We start from the raw sequence: 10,751 nt of genomic DNA, 5'->3' as shown, positions 1-10,751 counted from the left end.
TCAACTACTAGGCTCTGAAAGTCCCCTTCCTCAGTCTCCTGCAGGCCTGGCCATCCTCTCCATTTTATGCTGCAAGGTCTGGCCACTGTTCCCTCAGCAGTTTCTGGCTAAGTCTCCCTGATGGTGCTCTTGTCCACACTGCCATCCAGTCCTTTCACTCCACGACATAGTGAGCTTCTTCTGCTTCCTTTTTTATTTACTCCCTTTTGTAAAACCCTCCTCCTTACCCTAATCAATCATTCTAGCATGTTTTATTAGCATTTTTTTGTTTTGTTTTATACAGATGGAGGTCTCACTATGTCGCCCAGGCTGGTCTTGAACTCCTGGTCTCAAGCGATCCTCCCGCCTCGGCCTCCCAAAGTGTTGGAATTATAGGCATGAGCCACCACACTTGGCCTCTAGTGTGTTTACTGTGTCTTCTCAGTTTCTAAGTGTTCTTGCAAAATGTGAATTCTTGTGTGTGTGTGTGTGTGTGTGTGTATGTGTGTGTATATATATGTGTGTATGTGTGTGTATATATATATGTATGTGTATATATATATTTTAGACAGAGTTTCACTCTTGTTGCCCAGGCTGGAGTCCAATGGCACAATCTTGGCTCACTGCAAACTCTGCCTTCCAGGTTCAAGCGATGCTCCTGCCTCAGCCTCCCAAGTAGCTGGGATTACAGGTATGTGCCACCATGCCTGGCTAATTTTGTATTTCTAATAGAGATGGTGTTTAACCGTGTTTGTCAGGCTGGTCTCAAACTCCTGACTCAGGTGATCCACCTGCTTCAGCCTCCCAAAGTGCTGGGATTACAGGAGTAAGCCACTGCGCCTGGTCAACTTTTGTGTATACGTTCTTGATACACTTTTTCCCCTCAGCACTGGGTTTTAGGTCCCATCTAGCAGCCCCTAACTGCTGTGCAGGGCCTCACGGCACACATCTTCTCCCAAGGGATGGACACCCAGGCTGCTTTCTTTCCCCACCACCACAAAGAACACTTATCAACTTCCTCATGCATCTCTCTTTATGGACCTGTGGAAGATTCCCCCAAGCTATGTATCTACGAGTGGAACTGCTCAGTCGTGGGTATGCATGAACTTAGTAAGACTGAAGTGATCGAATAATGACAGACGTCTACAGATTGCAGAAGAGCGGCGCCAATTTACCATCTCACCAGCAGTGCCTGAGGTTTCCCGTATCCCTAGGAGGAGGCGCCTTCTAAAGCAGGCATCTGCCTACATCCCTCCCCTGCTTAGCAGCCCACAGTGCCTTCCCACTCCTATCTGGATGAAGTCTCCCTCCTTAACACAGCCTCCAAGGCTTCCCTGGCTCTAGCCTGGAACTCCTCTCCCCTCTCTCTCTGGGCTCTGTGCACTGCAGGACTGCAATTGTTCCTTGGTCCCGTGTGTCCTGCTCCCTCCCATACATGCTCTTTCCAAACCCCCTGCAGGGGAGTTTCTTCCCTGGGAAGCCTTATCTGACACTTCACCACCAGATGGTCTATGTACCTCCTCGGGACGCCGCAGCCCCCATACTGACCTGCTGTGCTGTTGGTGTCTGTATATGTTTCTGACACTTTCATTAGACCAAAGTTTCTCAACCATGGCACTTTCAACAATTGGGATGGGGAACTCCTTGTTGAAGGACTGTCCTGAGCAGAGTAGGATGTTTAGCAGCATCCCTGGCTGCTACCCATTAGACGATAATAGCATACCCCCCAGCCCCCGCAAGTGTAACAGCCAGAAACATCTCCAGACATTGTTAAATATTACCTGGGGATCAAAATCACCCCTGGCTGAGAACCACTGTATCAGACTATGAACTGCTAGGACCTGGGGCTGCGTCTTATTCATGTGTGTATCGTGGCACCCAGAGCAGGGCTGGCCCAGATTAGGTGCTCAGTAAATGCTGCTAGAATCTGTGGTGGCCAATTACTGGGCAGAGACCCAAGGGCGGGACTCAGAATTCAGGGTTTTGGGATATGCATGATGTCGTGGGGGTGGGGCTGTCTCTTCTTTCCCTTTTTTCCCTTTCCCCGACAGCCACCCAAATCATCATCTCCTTTTGTTCTTATAATATGGGGCAGGGGAAACTGAGACATCCAGCAGACTCGCTGTGTGGCCCTGGGGAAGCGACTTCATCCCTCTGCTTCCTCACTTATACAATATGGGCAAAACAGACTACGTAGATCAATAGTTATTGACTGAGCCAACAAACCAAGGCAAACTCCTCTCAAAGTGATGACTGCTCCAGAGCCTGGGGGATGTCCCAAAAGGAAACAATCAAGATAGAGAGGTAAGCCACATGACATTTATAGGGAGCGTGGCTGGAGCTCAACCACCCTGAGGAGGGTTGGGGACTCAGGGACGTCTCTGCTTCAAGGACATGTTCCAGGAGCCCAGTGCCTGCATGATCCAGGAGCGCCGCTGGTGGGAAGTGGGCAGGTTCTCACAGCTGGGGCTCCAGTGGTGCGTGCTGGCCGGGTAACACACCCACGAGTCCCCGTGTGGCAGCCAGGAGTTCTGCCAGCAGCTGGCCAGGATGTGGTCCTGGACCTGGGCCGCGTAGATGCACACTGATGCTTCTGGGTCATGTCTCAAGTTTTCCAGAGCTGCATCAAGCGGAAGGGAGAAGCCTCCTGTTAAGACCCAGGACCCCGTGTGGGTCTCATACCTAATCCTTTCCATCTCCGTGCCTTGGCTTAAGCACCCTCTGCTTGGCATACCCTCATCTCACTTTCCTCCTGGCACTTCAAATTATTCACATTTTTCAGAGCCTGAATCAAAATCCGCCTCCTCCAGGAAGCCTTCTTGGACTGTCCTAGCCTACCTTAACACTGTCATCATATTCCTTGGTTACAAAGTGAGTCAGTCCCCACTTAAGAGTCACCCTGCACTAAACGGCTTTCAGTCTCGCTTTTGAGACTCATTTCCTTAATGAGACTGTGAGCTCCTCTAGGGTGAGGCTGTGTTCTGTCTCTTGGTAACCCAGTGGTACTTAATGCTATAATCATCCTGGATTAAAAACTAGTAAAACTGGCCAGGCGCAGTGGCTCATGCCTGTAATCCCAGTACTTTGGGAGGCAGAAGCAGGTGGATCACTTGAGGTCAGGAGTTCGAGACCAGCCTGGCCAACATGGTGAAACCCTGTCTCTACTGAAGATACAAAAATTAGCCAGGCGCAGTGGCATATGCCTGTAGTCCCAGCTACTTGCCAGGCTGAAGCAGGAGAATCGCTTGAACCAGGAGGGGGAGGTTGCAGTGAGCCAAGATCGTGCCACTTCTCTCCAGCCTGGCCAATAGAGTGAGACTCCGTCTCAAAACAAACAAACAAACAAACAAAAAACTAGTACAACTGAACTGAGTTGAAGACCCTTGTCTTGGGACACATCCCTTCCCTTTCCCTATTACCCACTGTGATTCTGCTCGCTCTCTCACTATCCCCTGAAATCTCACCAACGCGGGGCATGACTTACCAGCTTTCACTTCATTCAGACGATCTTCTGTCATTATGCTCTCCATGCAGGGGACCAGGGACCCTTGAGTGTAATCCAAGAAGTGAGGGCATTTGTCTTCTGACTTCGACCCCACCCCAACCCACTCTTAGACCAGAGCTCCTCAGAGATGCTCTTCCCATTATCCTCCAACCCCACACATGAGGACACAAAACTTCATTTGAACCCTGGGACAGATTCCCCAAGAGGGGTCCTGAAAAGGATAGCTGGTCCAGTGGGCAGGATGGCACCAGGATAGGGGCAGTATCTGGGCTGCAGCTGACTCTGGCAGTGCAGCCTCAGGCTAGCCCAGTACCCAGGCTGGGTCTCAGTTTCCTCATCTGTGACACAGGGAAGTGCTGCCTCTGCTGTCCACCTCTACGGGGAGTTTGAGCAGTAATAACATGTAAGACACTGAGCACCTTGCATACTTGTCAGGCATGGCTATAGCAGGGCCCTGGAGGGCTGAGACTCAGCTATGCTGGGTCAAGGATATGTTTCTGATGACTTCTCTGAGGCACTGCTCATCCCTCCCTTGCTCCCAGCCTGTAAGCCTGGCTCCTGCAGTATTTGCAGGTCCTTGAATGGGCTGTACCTCTCAGAAGGTCCTTCCCTCACTATTGGGTTTTGTTTGTTTGTTTGTTTTAGACAGTGTCGCCCAGGCTAGAGTGCAGTGGCATGATCGTAGCACACTGCAGCCTCAAACTCCTGAGCTCAAGCAGTCCTCCTGCCTCAGTCTCCTGAGTAGCTAGGACTATAAGCATTTGCCACTATGCCCAGCTAACTTTTTTAGTATTTGTTTTTTGTAGAGATGGGGTCTTGCTATATTGCTTAAGCTACTCTCAAATTCCTGCCCTTAAATGATCCTCTCACCTTGACTCTCCAAAGGACTGGGATTACAGGAGTGAGCCACCCTCCCTGGCCCCTCACTTCTTTTCCTGGTAATTCCTATTTGTCCTTGAATATTCAACTTAACAAGTGGTTCCTCCAGGAAGTCCTTCCTTGCTCCGGATAAGTTAGGTGCTTCTCTAGGTTTCTTGAGTATCTATGAGCTTTTCTCTATCTGTTCATACCATATTGTATTTTACTTGTGATTTATTAATTTTATTTCTCACCACACCAGAAGTTACTTAATCTTAGATCCACTGAGGGGTGAGAGTGGGAGGGCAAGGATCTTAGCATCCTAAAATTGCAGGCAAAATTGTATACATACATGCAGTTTTTTCAGGGAAGTATTCATAATTTTCTTCAGAGTCTCACAAAAAAGCCATAACCCAAAAAAGGTTAATAATCACTGCACTGCTCTGGGAGTTATCTCTGGGCAGATCCAGGCTCTACTCAACTCCGTTTCCCCAGCACAGGCCCTGACATAGAGATGATTCCCAGGGTGTTTGACCCTCCATTTTAGAAGTGATTAATTTGGAGCAAGATTTAAAGAAATCAACACATAGGAAGTAGATGTCTCTATGCAGCCCTCACATTCTAAGGGATGCCGCCAGTCCTGGGCATTTTTCTTCTGCCCCAGCATGATCATGTTAACAGCCACCCCCTATCACCACACACCTTCATCAGCATCACCTCCTGAAGGGCTCTTTGTTGTTCTAGCCTAAGCATCATACCTCTCACAGAGTAGGGAATCAACGTTTGCTAAATAAACCAGCAGATGGGTGGATAGATGACTGGATGGATTAAAACAGCAAATTAACTTGGGAAAGGTACTAAAAGAAATATCACTTCACAAATGGGATCATTTCCAAGCCTCTTTGCAACAAGGTCTCCTGGCCCTTGGTGAAGGGTATGTGGTCATTTGGAGGGAGGGGTGAGTAATGGGAGGAGACACACCCACTTGCCATCAGAAGGGTCCTGTGGGGGGGGTCTGGTCAAGGGGAATGTGCTTTTGTTTGTTTGTTTCAAAAAGGCAGAGTTTGGGAATATGGGAAATGGAAGAATGAAGATTGCTAACATTGAGCACCTGTATGTGCCATCCCTCTCCCCCTTTTAAAAAATATTCTCATTCAGTCTGTGAAACAGGAGGTGATCCCTATCTTACAGGTGAGGAAACTGAGGCTCAGTAGGAGTAAACGATCCGGTTAGGGTGACACAGGAAGGGAACCATGGAACTGAGATTCTACTTGACTCTCTTCACCGTGGTACTTGGCTCTTCCTGCTGTTGTCAATGGGGGATTTGCCCAGGCTCCTGCTAGGCTTGTACCCATGCTGTACTCTGGAGAAAAGCAGCAGTTTGCCATGTACAGTTGTCAGGGTTGTGACCTGCACAAAGACTTCAGACTGAATCCAGCCTGTGGCTCACTTCCTAAGCCATGATCTTAGAGCGGGGAAAACCATTCTAGTTTGCATCATGGCTGTCTGCTGGCCAAGCCTTGCACCCAAAGAGGGGCATCCACCCAAGTGCTGGAAGAGCTAGCAGCCTGGGAGGAAACAAATCAGAGAGCAGGCAGAGCCCTGGCAGCAGGATGATTTATGCCAGGGCAGGTTACCTATGAACATGACTGAGCACTTCCGGAGGGAGGCCCGTGAGTTCTTGGCATATTCCAGGCTCTGGCTGAGGAATATGAAGGCACTGTCTTGGTGCGTGTTGACCTAGGACAAAAAGAAACCCCAAAAGTGCTGGCCCCTCAGAGGAACCAATTGCCCATCCACCCTTCTTGAAGCTAGGAATGGTGACCCTCGCCCCCTGCCTCCTAAATACATCTGCTGCCTCTGCATGAGCCCCCCCAGAGGCCAGAGCTTATCTCCTCTTAGCTGATTAGAACAATCACTTCGATGATGTTCCTGCCTTGGGTGTCTCCTCTTCCAATTTATCCCCCTGCTGCAGTCAGAGTGAAAGTTCTAAATGCAGATCTAGCCAGAGATGGGAATGGACATGGCATGTGAGGGACATAGGTAAGGAGACAGTTTGACAAGGGTGAAGGATTCAAGGTATAGAGCAATGGGGATAAACTGGAGGGTTAGGGGGTCTTAAAAGCCCTTAAAAGCCAGACAAAAATAGGGCTTACTTGTACATTAGGAAACAGGAAGGCAACATTGATTTATTCATAATAGGACAGTGAGAAAGCCATATTTTGGGTAAAATAGTCTGACAGAGATAGTCAGGATGGGTTTGACAGGTAGAAAGTGGGAGAAAGTTGTCCAGCTAAGGAGCTTGTCCAGCTAAGGAGCTGTTGAGGGAGAAGATGAGAAATCTGATCTGATAACTCTCCTGTTGATGACCTATGTATATCAAGGTCTAAGCTCCTAGGCCTGGTATGCAAAGCTTCATGATCATATTCTGGGTCTGACCTTCCTTCCAAGTCTCAATTCTTTCCACTGACTCCACCTGTCATGCCCACCTTGCTGCACTCTGAGGACATGGCCAGCTATCCCCAGATCTGCACCCTCTACAAGAAATCGCTCCTATTTGGAGTGCCCTTCCCACTCTTCTTCACGTCATAAACTCCCTCTCACCCTTTAAACCTCAGCTCAGGGCCGGGCGCAGTGGCTCAAGCCTGTAATCCCAGCACTTTGGGAGGCTGAGACGGGCGGATCACGAGGTCAGGAGATCGAGACCATCCTGGCTAACATGGTGAAACCCCGTCTCTGCTAAAAAAAAATACAAAACAAAAAAAACTAGCCGGGTGAGGTGGCGGGCGCCTGTAGTCCCAGCTACTCAGGAGGCTGAGGCAGGAGAATGGCCTAAACCCGGGAGGCGGAGCTTGCAGTGAGCCGAGATCGCGCCACTGCACTCCAGCCTGGGTGACAGGGCGAGACTCCGTCTCAAAAAATAAATAAATAAATAGAAATAAATAAATAAACCTCAGCTCAGATGCCACCTCCTCCCTGAAGCCTTCCACAGCCCTTAGGCAGAGCTCCATCCCACCACCCTTGATATTTCTAGCAGATCTTGCTCATCTTTTTTCATGATACCTATGACACCATGCTGTAATTATTTATACTTATCTCCCCCACTATATCTGGAGCTCCCCGAAGAGAAGGGCCGTTTCACTCAGCTCAGAGTCTCAGGACCCTGGACAGGGCCTGGCTTGCAGCAGGTGCCCAAAAAGTGTCAGATGAATGAATAAACGAATGAATTGGTTACCAGCCCTTTCTTAAAGCTAAGCCTGGAGGTTGACCTTTAAATGAGCAAGCTCTTGATGGCCTGAAGAGCAAAGAAGAAACTGCGGACTCAAAGAGGAAACTGAGGACTCAAAGAAGAAACTGAGGACCTGTAGAGGTCACAAGCTGGCAGCCGCGGGCTACAGTAGCCTGCAGAGCAATGACAAGCACAGTGTTTAGAACGTGCTACATCTGGCCAGGTGTGGTGGCTCATGCCTGTAATCCCAGAATTTTGGGAGGCCAAGGCGGGCAGATCACCTGAGGTCAGGAGTTCAAGACCAGTCTGACCAACATGGAGAAACCCCATCTAAAAATACAAAATTAGGGCGTGGTGGCGTATGCCTGTAATCCCATCTACTCAGGAGGCTGAGGCAGGAGAATCACTTGAACCCGGGAGTTGGAGGTTGCGGTGAGCAGAGATCACGCCATTGCACTCCAGTTTGGGCAACAAGAGCGAAACTCCATTTTAAAAAAAGGACGGGCGCGGTGGCTCACGCCTGTAATCCCAGCACTTTGGGAGGCCAAGGCGGGTGGATGACGAGGTCAGGAGATCGAGACCATCCTGGCTAACACAGTGAAACCCTGTCTCTACTAAAAATGCAAAAAATTAGCCGGGCGTGGCGGAGGGCACCTGTAGTCCCAGCTACTTGGGTGGCTGAGGCAGGAGAATGGCGTGAACCCGGTAGGCGGAGCTTGCAGTGAGCTGAGATCGCACCACTGCACTCCAGCCTGGGTGACTAAGCGAGACTCCGTCTCAAAAAAAAAACAAACAAACAAAAAAAAAACTGTATTCTGACTATATATCCTTAGTGGGATGTATTCAAGGAAAAAGGAATTGCAAGAAAATCTTGAACATCAATCAGCAAGTTTATATAGGCTTACTGTCAGTAGTAACAGTTGTATTATTTTGAAATTAATTTAAGCTTATTGTAGGACAGAGTAAATAACATATACAAATGCCATTAAAATCCAAAATTTGGCCGGGCACAGAGGATCATGCCTGTAATCACAGCACTTTGGGAGGCCGGAGAGGGTAGATCACTTGAGCCCAGAAGTTTGAGACCAGCCTGGACAACATGGTAAAACCCCATCTCTACAAAAAATACAAAAATTAGCCGAGTGTGGTGGCGCTCACCTGTGGACCCAGCTACTCAAGAGGCTGAGGTGGGAGGATTGACTAGTCCCAGGAGGCAGAGGCTGCTGTAAGCCCAGATTGTGCTACTGCACTCCAGCATGGGTGACAGTGCGAAACTCTCCAAAAAAAGAAAAAAAAAAAATCTGAAATTTGCAATATAAGAAAAAAAGAAATACAAATACAAAAGAAGTCAAGAAAACGTTCTGTAGTATTAAATCTGAATTGGTGGTATTAATATGAACTTACAATTGCTTTAAAAATTTTTTAAATCTATTTCTTTGCCCTCAAGCAGCCTAGAAGCAATAACACACCAGAAACAATGAGTATACCTAGTGTCACTCAGAAGCCAAAGTTCCCTGGAGAAATAATTAGTCCAGATCTAGGCCAGCACAAGTACGAAGTGAGCTGGGAACATTTTATACCAGAAAGGAAACACTCAAAGACAATACAGTCCTGTCAAAAAGACGGAGAAGCCAGTTAACAAGGGCTATCACTGGCCAAATCTGGGATAATTTAAATATCAATTTTGTTTGTTTGTTTGTGACAGGGTCTCACTGTCACCCAGGCTGGAGTGCAGTGGCATAATCCTGACTCAGTGCAACCTCCACCTCCCAGGCTCAAGTCATCCTACCACCTTTGCCTCTGAGTAGCTGGGACCGCAGGAGCGTGCCATCACACCCAGCTAATTTTTTGTATTTTTCGTAGAGATGGGGTTTCACCACATTGCCCAAGAGAATATCAACATTAAAAATTGACTTAACACTTTGGAAAAATAAAAATCCACGAGTTTATATTAATATTCATTTTTAAAGGGAGAGAGAATGAGACAAAGAAAAGCTATGTTCCAAAGAAGAAAGTCAGCTAATAAAGGCTGAATGACAAAATTAGAAAATCATCATTTTTAATATCCAATGTAATCATAGATTCCAGCAGGATTATCAATGGATGCTAAAACCATTATTAGGTAATCATTCTACAGGTTATTTACTAATTGCAAAGGGGAAAAAATGTACCTTTATAACTGAAAGATCCAGCAGTTAGCAAAACTAACATCGTGAAGAGCGAGAAAATCAAACAATCTGTGCCTCCTCATGTGAGGCAACGTGACGCACACAAACATCACCTGTGAAGTATCTTTGCCGAAAATGCTTAATCTGAATCTGATTAAGACTCTAGACCTAGCTTCTAGTTTACAGGAACTGCATGGAAGGTGATAGAGGAACAAGTTAAATAACTTGAGAAAACGAAAAGACAAATTTAGAATGTGCGACATTCTACAACACAGTTAACTTGATGCTTCAACAAAAGACATGAAGAAAAAGCATGAGTGTGCAGCTTAAAAGTGTCATAATAATTAAAACCAGTACAGAAACGTTGATTGGCATATATTGAAAACAAGTATGAAATACATTCTTAGGACAGCTGGGGAATTTGAATATGTACTGAAAGTTAGATGGTAAGAAATTCTTGTTAGTTTCTTAGATGTGATAATAGTAGTGTGATAAGATAATATTTTTATTATTAGGAGATGCTTACTTAAGTACTTAGGAATGAAGCATGATGTCGTCTGCAATTACTTTTAGTGATTCAGCCAAAAAAAGGTAGGAACATATATAAAGAGAAATAAAGCTAATATGGCAAAATGATAACATCTGTTGACAGTGGGGGAGAGTTACATGAGTATTCACTGTTTTACTCTTTAACTTTTCTCTATATTTGAAATTTTTCAAAATAAAGGTTTTTTAAAGAGTCTCGTGACAAAAACATTATGATATGTATAGTTTATTTATTTATTTTTTTTTGAGATGGAGTCTTGCTCTGTCGCCAGGCTGGTGTGCACTGGTGCAATCTCAGCTCACCGCAACCTCCACCTCCCTCCTGGCTTCAAGTGATTCTCCTGCCTCAGTCTCCCGACTGGCTGGGACTACAGGCGCCCGCTACCATGTCCAGCTAATTTCTGTATTTTTAGTAGAGATGGGGTTTCACCATGTTGGCCAGGCTGGTCTTGAACTCCTGACCTCA

General features: G+C 47.0%; 1 protein-coding gene across 2 annotated transcripts in view; it reads right to left on the bottom strand.

Moving 5' to 3' along the window:
* Positions 1-2,278: 2,278 nt before the first annotated feature.
* MROH7 (maestro heat-like repeat family member 7) overlaps positions 2,279-10,751 on the bottom strand; it is a 75,928-nt gene continuing 67,455 nt past the window's right edge. For both annotated transcript variants that reach the window (XM_011926348.1, XM_011926349.1), the window contains 3 exons: positions 5,980-6,082; positions 3,464-3,526; positions 2,279-2,599 (listed from right to left, as the gene is read on the bottom strand). In XM_011926348.1, coding sequence (XP_011781738.1) covers positions 2,349-2,599; positions 3,464-3,526; positions 5,980-6,082 — 417 coding nt within the window. In that variant the 3' untranslated portion in view covers positions 2,279-2,348. The remainder of the gene's footprint in view (positions 2,600-3,463; positions 3,527-5,979; positions 6,083-10,751) is intronic.

Source organism: Colobus angolensis, unplaced genomic scaffold (genome assembly GCF_000951035.1).
Source record: "Colobus angolensis palliatus isolate OR3802 unplaced genomic scaffold, Cang.pa_1.0 Scaffold68, whole genome shotgun sequence".
NCBI lineage: Eukaryota > Metazoa > Chordata > Mammalia > Primates > Cercopithecidae > Colobus > Colobus angolensis.
This window is presented reverse-complemented; position numbering and strand designations above follow the sequence as displayed.